The 12,749-nt window shown below is 34.2% G+C and overlaps 2 protein-coding genes across 2 annotated transcripts; both read right to left on the reverse strand.

The window, feature by feature from the left end:
• Nucleotides 1-285: 285 nt before the first annotated feature.
• On the reverse strand, nt 286-2,132 carry LOC134233131 (putative uncharacterized protein FLJ46204). The gene is made up of 2 exons (XM_062715123.1): nt 2,110-2,132; nt 286-991 (listed from the first exon to the last, which is right to left on the reverse strand). The coding sequence occupies exons 1-2, from the start codon at nt 2,130-2,132 to the stop codon at nt 286-288; spliced, it is 729 nt and encodes a 242-aa protein (XP_062571107.1).
• A 1,409-nt stretch (nt 2,133-3,541) lies between these two features.
• Nucleotides 3,542-5,791, reverse strand: LOC134233128 (girdin-like). Its single transcript, XM_062715118.1, has 3 exons — nt 5,238-5,791; nt 4,325-4,528; nt 3,542-3,987 (listed from the first exon to the last, which is right to left on the reverse strand). The coding sequence occupies exons 1-3, from the start codon at nt 5,704-5,706 to the stop codon at nt 3,584-3,586; spliced, it is 1,077 nt and encodes a 358-aa protein (XP_062571102.1). The 5' UTR covers nt 5,707-5,791; the 3' UTR covers nt 3,542-3,583.
• Nucleotides 5,792-12,749: the final 6,958 nt, after the last annotated feature.

Genomic DNA, 12,749 nt, shown 5'->3' on the forward strand with positions numbered 1-12,749 from the left:
AAACATAAGAGATTCTAAAAAGTTGTGATTTAGTTAATAGTTCATAGTTAAACGTGAAACTAAAAGAGAAATTTGGAATTTTTTATTTGCAGGCAAAACAAAAAAATGCCTTTTAAGTTCTAAGAAAACAATTTTTAAATCTTACTTTTTTCCAACGTTATTTGACACGCATTTTAGAAACAGCTTATTAATTTGCTGCATAAATAAATTATCTTTTAAAATGTCACATGTATGTATTGTGCTTATCATCCCTTCACAACGGAGTTGGAGGGGATACAGTAACGTTCAAGGGTGTGTGAGGGTGGCTGTGTGAGAGGGTGTGTGAGAGGGAGGGTGGCTGTGTGTGAGAGTGGCTGTGTGTGAGAGGGTGTGTGAGAGGGAGGGTGGCTGTGTGTGAGAGTGGCTGTGTGAGAGGATGTGTGAGAGGGAGGGTGGCTGTGTGTGAGAGGGTGTGTGAGAGGGAGGGAGGCTGTGTGTGAGAGTGGCTGTGTGAGAGGATGTGTGAGAGGGAGGGTGGCTGTGTGTGAGAGTGGCTGTGTGAGAGGGTGTGTGAGAGGGTGTGTGAGAGGGAGGGTGGCTGTCTGTGAGAGTGGCTGTGTGAGACGATGTGTGAGAGGGAGGGTGGCTGTGTGTGAGACTGGCTGTGTGTGAGAGGCTGTGTGAGAGGGAGGGTGGCTGTGTGTGAGAGTGGCTGTGTGAGAGGGTGTGTGTGCGGGTGGCTGTGTGAGAGGGTGTGTGTGAGGGTGGCTGTGTGAGAGGGTGTGTGAGAGGGAGGGTGGCTGTGTGTGAGGGTGGCTGTGTGAGAGGGAGGGTGGCTGTGTGTGAGAGTGGCTGTGTGAGAGGGTGTGTGAGAGGGAGAGGGTGTGTGTGAGAGTGGCTGTGTGAGAGGGTGTGTGAGAGGGAGGGTGGCTGTGTGTGAGAGTGGCTGTGTGAGAAGTTGTGTGAGTGGGAGTGGGTGTGTGTGAGAGTGGGTGTGTGAGAGGGAGGGTGGCTGTGTGTGAGAGTGGCTGTGTGAGAGGGTGTGTGAGAGGGAGAGGGTGTGTGTGTGTGTGAGGGTGTTTGTTTGTGTGTGTGTTTATTGTTTGTGTGTTAGTTTGTTCTTCTACAAAACGGAAGTGACGTTATTTGCATCGTCGTCGATTTCAAATGCTGTCTCGATTTATAGACACGCTCTTTGCGAGGGGATGTTATTTTTCATATTTTCGCTAATTTTTTTAATCACCCTGATATCACGTTTATCAATCCCTCAATTTTTTTCAAAGTATTTGCATAAATAATTTCATGCATTTCATTATCATTTGTCAAAAATCATGTACGATTCACTTTATTTATGACGTGTTTATGGGATGTACACAGTATACCTACTAACCTGTATAAACAACCGAGGAAGCTAATTCAGGAGCAAAATTTACACCCAAAGCATTCCAGTTTGGAGAAAAAAAGTTTCATGTTATGTTACATATTATGGTAACAAACATTTTCAGTAACATATTAAAACATCTTTTAAGCTATTTAACTGATTTTGTTAAATGCCATCAAAAATTTAATTCATTGCATACTTAAGAACTTAAAATATGAACAAGATTAGAAGATTACCTTTCTGAATTTGTGAATTCGGTGACAATATTTGTAAAACATTTCCATTACTTCTTGATGATTTTCAGACCCTGAGGATTAGACTACCTTTATTATTTCATATGTGTTCTGAAAATGCTTTTAAAAGTCTTAGTAATGATGTATTTTGGAAATCCCATCTCTATAATTATATTATACACAAACATGTACTAGAAAACAATCAAGGAAGAACTTAGACACTTCTTATTAAAGAGTTACTCCTCAGGCCGCAATGTTTACGACCAAAACGATTAAATGTTAAGACAAAATGCACTTCAGAGTTCATCAAAACAATTTTAAACAACTATAAAGCCTCCTTGGATCTTAATTCCCTACTATGGGAGTTTATATGTGCGTGTTCTTTTGTTCAAATTTATGTTATATATGAACTAGTTTTCAAACATTCTAATAAGATTAAATATTAGAAATAAATTCAGTCCATACCATTTGCATCTTTTTTACTATTTCTTGCATACTTTTTCAATACTACAATACTTGTTTAGAGGTTCTTCCTCCATCATGATTAAAACATAAACATCAATTAAAATGATGATACCGATGCAAAAATAATGGCGAGTGCAGTGATGGATATCTATTCATTTTTAACTTAGGTTCCTGCATCCAACCACACAAGACATTTGGAAGCTCTAGATTGTGATGCCATTTGACCTAGTATGTTGGTTGTATATCCATAAGGGTGTCAGAAAAAATGCAGTTTTAAAAGAGAACGTTTAATCTTTTATCTATCTGTAGGGGTCACATATGGATAATCATACTAATGCCCTGTTCACACGGAGAGTTTAATTCGAATTAAACGTAAGTTTATTGCGAATTAGCTTCGCTTGGCGTTCACACAGAGAATTTAATGCGAATTAGTTTACTTCGCATTAGTTTACTGCGCATTAAATTACTTCGCATTAGCTCCGTGTGAACGCTAAGCGAAGCTAATTCGAATTAAATTTTGGGGCATGCGTAATGGCAAAATTAAGTCAAATGCGTCTTGTCGGTGGTCAGCTTTAAGTACTTGTGCTATTTTTGAGTGAAAAAACTAAGAAAAAATGTGTTTTATCACTAAAATATGTCTCCACTGTGACAATATGTCAAATGCATCTGCTTCTGCATAAAATGACGTGATTTGTAAATGACGTCATAATAACTTTCCTCACGCCTGACTGTCGAAGTAAAATTTTAATTCGCATTAGTTTACTTCGCATTAGCTGTCGTGTGAACGCAATTTAATGCGCATTAGTTTGATTTGCATTAGTTTACTTCGCATTAATTTACTGCAAATTAAACTTGGCGTGTGAACAGGTCATTACTTTCGACCTTGTGATGCTTATCGCATACACTAGTGCGACAAAGATACTGTATTGAAAAGGTTGTATGTAAATTGTGGCTTGGCAAAATATAAATTAGATGTCGTATGTAAAATAATTTTGTAAAAATAATAAAATTTCTAAACACTTTATTTTGATTCGAAACGTAACTGATTATCATGAGGTGATTTACTAATTTTTACACATACATGTACTACTGTACAACTTAAGTCTTAACTGAAAGTGCCGACCATCATTAAAATGAAATATGGAGATATATAACGCACAGTAAAAAAAACCCATTGAAACAATACAAATTTGGAGCAGAGCAGACACGAGCCTCTTTAAAACACCAGAGGTGGTGCCAGGTGCTATAGAGAAGAAAGACCTGGAATATTACATCCGTTAAAAGAATCTCTCTCTTTCTGTACATTCTGAACTTTCTTTATGCCCAGGCATTGTCTTAAGAGCTCGCAATGCTTTTTAGTTAAAACAATGAAGGTAACCGTTTAAATACTAAAAGTATAACACAACGCACCATACACACAGAACAAATCTGACAATAAAACTTAGAGATGCATAATTTTTTATTGAATTCATAGTACTACATGTATTTTTCCATTACAACTTTATTGACCAGAACAAAGTTCACATTAACCTGATGCATGTAGAAGATAACCAGAAAATGTCGAAAATCTCTCGTGCATGTAATTGCCATATCTGTCGGCTTTCTTTACCCAAACATGCGTTCCAGAAGTCAAATTTGCTATCACCAAGTTTCCCCCATTTCCAAAATTTACAGCATGGCTGACAAATCCAAATCCTAAAGCTCCTTGTGAGGAATCCAATGTAGTGTCCATTCCTGAGGCTTCAGTGGACAATATATTCCAGAAGAAGACATATGTTCCAGTTATTGGCGCAGTGAAGATTCCAGACCGTGGATCGTAGGAATTAGTTGTGTCCACAACTTCAAAGTCAAAGATAACAGTTTGGTAGAAGCCAATCTTTCTCACAGGGCGCGAAAGTCGGGCGTGAAACGAAGGAAGCATCTGAGGTCCTGTTGATTTAATGAACGCTACGTGGTAATTATAATCGATATTGAATAGATAAATCAAACAAGATCCGGTTATAGTTTTCAATAAATGACTAGAAGGATTAAAAACCTTTCGTAAATGGCTTTGAATTATTACATTTAATCATGAAACATAAGATATGAACATAGAATCGATAAAGAAAACAAATGCAGCTTAATTAATTTTAGTAAGATTTTTCAAGTCTTCAATATACATGTATATTTTCATCTTTTATACCATATTCAATCCAATTCAAAGAAATTTTTGAGGTTTACTTTTAAGTATAATTGAATGACTTCTCCTTTTTCAAAATTTACTTACGTAAGCTCTCTACAGTTGACGTCATATTCCTGAAATCTTTCTGTAATTCCTTAATCATTTGTAGGTTTGTATCATCCTCCTTTTCATGTCCCATTATTTTTTCGTCTATCTCCCTTTGCAATCGTTGATTTTCAAGTCTAAGATCAGTAACATTGTTTTCCAGTTCTTGTATTTTGCCTAGTGTCTCGGACATATCTTTTTGCACTGTAATTATGAAGACATTTTATAAAATATATTACAAACGAGACATTTTTTTTCTTCTGAATTGTTCAACCTCCACGAACACCTTTGCTTAGTTTATTACCATGAATGTTTAACTAACAAGCTATTTCAGAGAGTCTGTATCCCCTTCCCTCTTCTATAACTTTCTTGGTTATCAATAAAACAGAAAGAAATTTAGAATATGAATAGATATAATGGATTCCTACATTATGCTACTATCAAAATATAATGCAAGGACATGCATGTACGTGCGCACGCAAAACGTTAAATAACAGATAGTTGCGATATATAACTTTTCTATTTCTTTTATGAAGTCTTTCGATGCTGAGCTTATAAAAAGTCATACTGGAATTAGGCACAAAACAGGATATGGGGAGCATTTGGGGAACATCTGTAATGGTCCCTGTTACAATTAACAACCTGGTAAAAATTTCATTGCAAATATCGAATGCTTCTTGAGATATCCCGCGGAAACGAAAGTGTTACATACAGAAAGAATAACAAACAGACGGGCAGACAGACTGGAAAGTATTATTTCCCACTTTCAGTGGTCACAATTTCATGTGCCTTAACTCTATTAAGTATATTGTTAAATCCCGTAGCATTCTATAACATTTACCAAAAAGGATTGATTTTATAACCGTCAATTAATCTTTACATGCATCAAAATGAGCGTATAAAACTAACAAACCCTTGGCAAGTTCCTCGGTCGTGAATTCTGCAGTTGTATAGTTATGAATTAAGATTTCTTCTACGGCTGAGCGAAGGTCTGCATGAAGCTTTGTGTTTTCGTGTGATGTTTCACGGACAGTATTGTTCATTTTGACATATCTGTCCAATTCCATGCGCATTTTTTGGTTTTCAAGCTGAATATCAGCGTGACTCTTTTCAACTTCTTCCATCTTCACCAGAACACTGGTCATATCTTTTTTCACTGTTAACAATTCATTGACAAACGCAGACATCTGATGGACGAGGGACATTCGTATTAAAGTTTCCTGACTCAGTTGCTGCTTTAGATGGTGTATGTCTTCCCGTACTGATTCGTTTGAACACACAACAGTTATTGAGTTCGCCTCGGATTTCAGATCCGTCAAAGGCGAATGTGATGCCGACATAGATATAGCCATCCAACATAGGAGATGCTGAAAAAATTGCATTGTTTTGATGTGTAGATATAAGGAGTTTATGCTTCGTAGATATCTCTCACTTAATGCGGTGATTTACAATGAATGTATATATAAACTGTAAGTAAGGTTAAGTATCGCTCCGCTAGTTGTAAATTCAAATTATAGTCCTTAAACAAAAAAAAGAATTGCAATTTATTCTGTCCTATATTTACGATTCTTTTCAAAAGATTTAATATCCCTACTTCAAATATATTCTTTGTCCTTTATAAGCTAAATATTTCTCAAAGAACTATTTTTTGGACACATGATACCGTTTTCTGCAGTGTTTTTGGGCTATGCACAAGTATTTCTCCATGAATAACCCTTTTTGTTGCTTTAAATGTAGTAATTTATAATTATAATGAACATAATTGTAGTTATAACCTTGAAGAGGTTTTTGTAGAAGAAGTGCGTTAACATTATGAGTATGTAACATTATTTACTCAGCTTTCTCTGTAAATGCTTACACCATGCCAATATGTACCACCGATACTTCACAATATTATAAAACAAAAATGAGAAAAACGTATTTACTGACATCATTTGAAAAGACTTTTTTTTTTAAATGATGCAAAAAAAAATCAAAGCAATTTTCAGCTGATTGAGATTTAGTACATCGAAGGATATAGATAACAAACAGTACTCAATATCAAAGTCCATAAAACAATATGAAATAGGAGCAGAGCAAATACTGACCCTAGAAACATCAGAGGGGGAATCAGGTGACATGGAGGAGTGAGCATCTCCTAGTGACCGGTCACACCCGCCGCGTGTTCCTTGACATGATCGGGAAATCACGGAAAAATCTGTCTTCAATTCAATGTATAAATAATGGACTAACAATAAATATGAAAAACCTCAGTCAGCATTTGACTTAACAATAAATTGTATTTGCTGACCTGGTCTGAGCATCGACCTGGTATCGACCAAAGAAGTTATGAAATGATGTCTATCTGTATTCCTTGTGATAAAAGTACAAAGCTGCTCTTTGACTTTAGAGTATTGAATGAGATTCCAATACTTTCTTTTTGTTTAACTCATGTATTTCTGCAAGGTGAGCAAAATGTCATACATACGGGTTTTTTTCGTTGATTTTCGTTTGCCGTTTTTTTCCTGCGTGTTACTTCCCTTGACCACCATCTTGAATGTCTAATTCTTTCATCAACCACTTTTATTATTAACTTGTATGGTAAATACATAAAATCTACATTTAAAGGAAGCTTAAAGGAAGCTTGTGTTAAAAAAAGAAATTGTAAAATTTTTAATTAATTAGCCAATAAGACAATTTTAAATTGATAGGAAAATGAAGAAACTCGGGTTTGTTATCATCCAATACGGTGACCAACAGGGAACAAATTTAGCCCTTGCTTAAATATCGTCCATCGAAAACTATCTATCGGTAGACACAGTTTACTTTCTGCGTTTCACACATATTACAGAATTTCACTCAAATTCACCTCGTCCTTGATCAGTTGTACGGCAGGCATTTTTGAGGTATGTTCTATACAGCGAATGTTCGCGAGCGCTCGTCAAAATCGTTTATACCTCCAACAAAAATATTCGCGAGCGCAAGCTCTGTTGAACGGATTTCTGGACTTTTTCTAATGACGTTTTTGGTATTTTTTGGAAAGTGACCTGCAACCAAAATGGCGTATTGGCCCTAAAATTCAGATTATATTCAAAGTTAACATTAAGGTCAGACGAGACCTTCCTCAAAATCTGTTTTGTATATCTTCGTAACGTATGAAAAATATTCAAAATTTTAATAACATTCTGATTTCTAAACCAGTTTCTAAACGTTTTTAAAAGATAGAAACACTTAAACATTTAAAATTGGAAAATTATTTTTCTTCCCCAAAAGATTATATACGAAAAACTACCCCTGGTATCTTGCAGAAATGCCTGGTAAGGTACCTCATTTTTTTGTAAGTAAACATGTTTAAGTAGCAATATTTCATTGACAAACTCTTAGAAAAATTTATCTATTATTAAGGAACGTCTCATCTGTCCTTAAGTAAAAGTTTGCATAGATTTTTATTTAAAATGGAATCTAAAAATCAGCTTTAAATTGTCTCATTTGCTTAAGTTTCTTTTTAAAATGAAAAATATCCGTTTCCAGTAATTCTAAGGATGCTCTGATACAAGTGTCTACGTAGCAGCTGTAAACGGATCTGGGAACTAGCGTAAACATATCTAGTTACAAGTCAACCCTCATTATCTCGATCTAAATATGACATAAATCACAGGGGCATCTTATCCACTCTGTTCTCTACTTCACATATAAAAATACACAAGGGAAGAATCGAAAGTAGCACACGATTTTTAAAAAAAGTCAAAAAACAACTTACTTGAGAAAAGTTACACAAATCCTGAAAGGAACTAGCGCAAATAATGTCCTAGTACTTATCCAGGCTAAAATATTCCAGATATATCCATCGTAAATAGCTTTTATCCAACTAAAACCCCAGCTTTCTGCACAGTGTGAATCTCTACGCCCAAGAAAAGATAACTCACCCGGATGACAATAGGGTAGTACCCGAGGCCTTCCGAGGTACTACCCTATTGTCATCCGGGTGAGTTATCTTTTCTTGGGCGTAGAGATTCACACTGTGCAGAAAGCTGGGGTTTTAGTTGGATAAAAGCTATTTACGATGGATATATCTGGAATATTTTAGCCTGGATAAGTACTAGGACATTATTTGCGCTAGTTCCTTTCAGGATTTGTGTAACTTTTCTCAAGTAAGTTGTTTTTTGACTTTTTTTAAAAATCGTGTGCTACTTTCGATTCTTCCCTTGTGTATTTTTATATGTGAAGTAGAGAACAGAGTGGATAAGATGCCCCTGTGCATAAATCTAAACGAAATCTATGTAACCAAGGTCTCGATAAAGCGAATGATGTCTTTCCGTCCGTCCGCTACGCTTTGGGTTACCCATCTCTTATTCACAACTCCTCTCATACCACCAAATGAAATTTAATCAAACTTTCACAGAATCTTTGTTAGATAGTACCGGTGTGCACCTTCAATTTTACTTTTTGATTGGACACATATGTTAGGTTTTCCATTGCAAAACATTGAAACTGCCATTCTTCCTTTAATATTAAAGTGTATCCATCTCTTATCTGCAACTCCTTTTATACCGCGTGATACAATGTAATGCTACTTTTAAAGATCCTTTATTACAGAATGCCACTGTGCAACTCATATTTTACTTTCAGTTATGACACTTTTTTTCGCGTCTCCCAGAGCAGAACATAGACTTTGCTATTATAATCATATGGGAGATATGGGATCATAAGTAAATATATTTTAGAATGTCAAAGTATTTGATAGTGTGCATATGGTATTTTTATGTTGAACTACCAAAATAAAGGGAATGTTACATATCTTTATCCGCATTTTATGCCCGGGTTGTTGAAGTTAAAGCAATTTTTAATATGCGCAAATTGGCTGACTATGTCTGCACTCAACTATTCAAACAACCTCGATTTAACTTATTTATTTATGTTATATATTTCATCCATATATTTCAAACACACAAACATACACATAGTGAGAGAGAGAAAGAGAAAAAGAGAGAGACTATGTATAAAGAGAAATGTCATTTTTAAAAACTCCATTTTTCTACTCATGTACAGATCAAACTTATGTTGACATCTACTTACAAATGTACCAGTCATCCGGTATTCTGCTACTTAGCTCTCTTGGTTTTTTCTGAAAAAAATAAGAAGTATCCTACTCTCTCGTAACACATAGAAGAATTTTAACTTAGTCAATACTTACTCAACATACTTTAGGAAAGGACTCCCAATTGAAACAGAAGTGACAAAGATAAGATTAAGCCGTTTGATGCTAAAGGTGTGTTTTGTGTTCTACTTTTTTTTTTAAATCGCTGTATTAAATAGATGAATTCGCTGAACATAATAATAAAATATCTCAAACAAGGTGACGACCATCACCAACAAACAAATGAAGATTTTGAATTAGCTGTATAAAAATCAAATTCAAATTTAAAAAAAAAATACCTATTCGAAATATCTTGATTACGTAGAACATAATTTTTATTAAAACGGACGAAGGTATTGGGAATCAATAGCCACTATTTTACACTATTTTAAGTGGTCAACTAAAAGTGCACATTTGAGTGCTGGAGACAAATCATAAAAGCTGAAGTACTTGTAACAGATTATCTCGGAATCTGATTCTCAAGCATCACTTACCTAGTAAATCTGAAAGTAAATTTGAAACTACTTTTATCAAATTCTTGTGGTTAACAGTAATGTTAACTAATTGCTCTTTTAATTTTACATAATTGAAATGGGGAAAGAGGAACGCCAATTTGGTTGTGTTACGTACAGAATGTAAATGTTCCACATTTTTTACTAATGGCGCCGAAACTCGTATCACTAAAAGTTCTTTTGATAAACTGAAGTACATAGAAGCATTTCTAGTAATATGTTTTATTTTTGTCTATTTTCAAATTGATAAAAGTTGTGTACAACCAGCGCTTGATCCAAAATTATACATGAAAAATCAAAGTTTGTTTGATAACTTAAAATTGATGGAAATAGGCAATGTACATATCAAAGAAACCACCACTGATCAGTCAACATGCGTCTTTTTTTATTCATGCCTGGTACAAGAGTCCTGAAGCACGTATTTTCCTGTACTACATCAAATAAGAAATAAGTACTTAAGATGCAAAGTGTTTATGCATATCAATTGTTTAAATAGGCTATGAAAATTATCTAATCTATCGCTAAAACACAATATATTACAAATAACTAACTTTGAACTGTGCATATCTTTGGATATTATTTGTCAAGGTAGATTCACATTCGCCACTGACGGAAAAGAAGGCAAAAGATGGAATAGGTGATAAAAAATGAATTTGTCTTTAATAATACAGTTCCAAATAAATCATTATAATCAATAATCATTAAATAATTATTTCATTACTAAAACAAGTGTATTCATTGGTCAAGGACATGATACAGGTGAAAAATGAAATGGCAGCCATGCAGACCAATGCAGAAGAAACACGAAAGAGTACCGATGATCTGCAATGAAATTTTTAAAAATGCTGAATAAAATAAAACAGATGAAACTGGCCTCTGAGTCAAATCCTGATAAATTTAAATTTCTTCAACACTATCCTTACTTACATTTTAGCTAGATTTGGCATTAGTTAGTACAGCTTCGCCATAGCTATCTATGACAAGCATTATTGTAAAAGACACAGAGACGTAAATGTAAAAAGAGTTCCCCGTGACTTAAGTAAGTGCAATTCAACCAACTTTAGTTTGATATTATATTCGTCTTGTACTTTTACATATATACTCATACAGCTGAAGTATCATTTTCAGATTGTGTCACCTTTGAACATTTGAACTACTCTTCATGCTATTCAAGGTAGTATGTACATTTTGGAAAGCTTTGCCGAAAATTTATATAAAAGATAAGAATTTCCATTTCGCTCTTAATTTGTTATAAATTAAAATTTATAGTATAATTAGTATCAAGTTTAGTATATGCAAACCAGCATCAGCTCTTATCAATTTAAAAAAAAATACATTTCATCAGCAAATAATAATGCTACGTGAAATTTTCCAGGGATGTACTTCACTACATAATATTAAGAATGGAAGTAAGACACAGTTATTTTGACATTAGTTTTATATTGTATTGAATAAATTGTATTTGCCCCTTCCGGTTTCTTAGTCCCCTACCCGTAAAACCGGAAGGGATTTACGTTTCCTCTGTGTCTGTCCGTCCGCTGTCTACTCCTCTGTCAGTCTGTCAGTCTTTCCCACTTGTTTTTCCGCACTTTTTTCTGTAGACTTGCAGATACTAAGCAGATAATTTATTTGGTATGTGAATGTATATTGACAAGTTACAGTATGAGTTTCAATTTCGTTCTGATTAGTTTAGAGGGAAATACGGCTTTTTAAATTATTGAAAATATCCGCACTTTCTTTTCCTGAACGCTTGCATATGAGCTGATTTTTGCTTTGCGGATGTATCTTGATGAGTACAGATCAAGTTCGAATTTAATTCCGCTAAACTGTAACAATGATCTTTTAGAGAAATGCTGGTTTTTTTTAATTTAATGGGAACCTTATTACACCATTTTACAGGTTGATGACTAGTATTTCTAATGCTTTACTCTCAAAAGGCTCGTTTATAAAACACATTTTGGAACAACTCTTAAACTAACAAAGCTGCCCTATGTGAAGAAATATTAATTCATTATATAAGCTTTATCAAAAATAATAATAATAAACTCAACTCTGATTGCACAAGACTTTGTTCAATACTCGCTGGATTGCTTAATAGCTGAAACTTATTCATTCAAACAGAAGAACTGCAGAAAAGTTAATTTTCATGATTTTGAAAACCGACAAAGAGATTTCAATGTTAATAAGAAAACTGCAATACCTATCAGCTTGCGTCCCTTAAATAAATCTACAAATCTGTGACATATGTAATGTCTAGCCATATCAATTGACCTACAATGTGTATACTACTTAATCCTCTTAGTTTTTCCTTATGACGAATCTTTAAAAAAAAAACTTCACACTCTCATTACAAGCATTAGCAATTTGTGTTTTTAGATACGTCATAAACATGATGTAAGGAAACACAGTTGAAATTGATATAAATTAAGTAATATGTTGAGCAGTTGAAATCAAATGGTATCTTTTTCTATTTATGAAAAAAATTCACTTATTCTTGCAAAGAAACTTGGAAATGTACAAGTTACTGATTACTTATCACTCATTTTGGTAATTCTATAAAACGTATTTCCAACATAAAAACATTTTAAATATAAAAAAAAACACTTGATACTGGCAGGTTATATGTAGTGGTCAACTAAAAATACAAATTCTAGGGTAACAACTAAAGGTAATTTATAAAAAAAAAAAGCTGAAGTATATATTATATTCTATATCCATAAATACTTTATGGATATAAAATTGTAGAGGAACATTAACTTAGTAAACCTGAAACTGAAATTAAACACTTGTCGTGAAC

The sequence above is a fragment of the Saccostrea cucullata genome, unplaced genomic scaffold (assembly GCF_032062105.1).
Source record: "Saccostrea cucullata isolate Sc308-1 unplaced genomic scaffold, CSIRO_AGI_Scuc_v1 ctg4246, whole genome shotgun sequence".
Lineage (NCBI taxonomy): Eukaryota > Metazoa > Mollusca > Bivalvia > Ostreida > Ostreidae > Saccostrea > Saccostrea cuccullata.

Coding starts and splice junctions, on each gene's coding strand:
- LOC134233131 (XM_062715123.1), bottom strand. CDS start 2,132: ATGGAGGAAGAACCTCTAAACAA. Junction 992..2,109: donor GAGGAAGAACCTCTAAACAA/GTATTGTAGTAT, acceptor TCTCACACACAG/CCACCCTCCCTCTCACACAC.
- LOC134233128 (XM_062715118.1), bottom strand. CDS start 5,706: ATGCAATTTTTTCAGCATCTCCTATGTTGGATGGCTATATCTATGTCG. Junction 4,529..5,237: donor GACCGAGGAACTTGCCAAGG/GTTTGTTAGTTT, acceptor TCATAATTACAG/TGCAAAAAGATATGTCCGAG. Junction 3,988..4,324: donor GTCAACTGTAGAGAGCTTAC/GTAAGTAAATTT, acceptor TTAAATCAACAG/GACCTCAGATGCTTCCTTCG.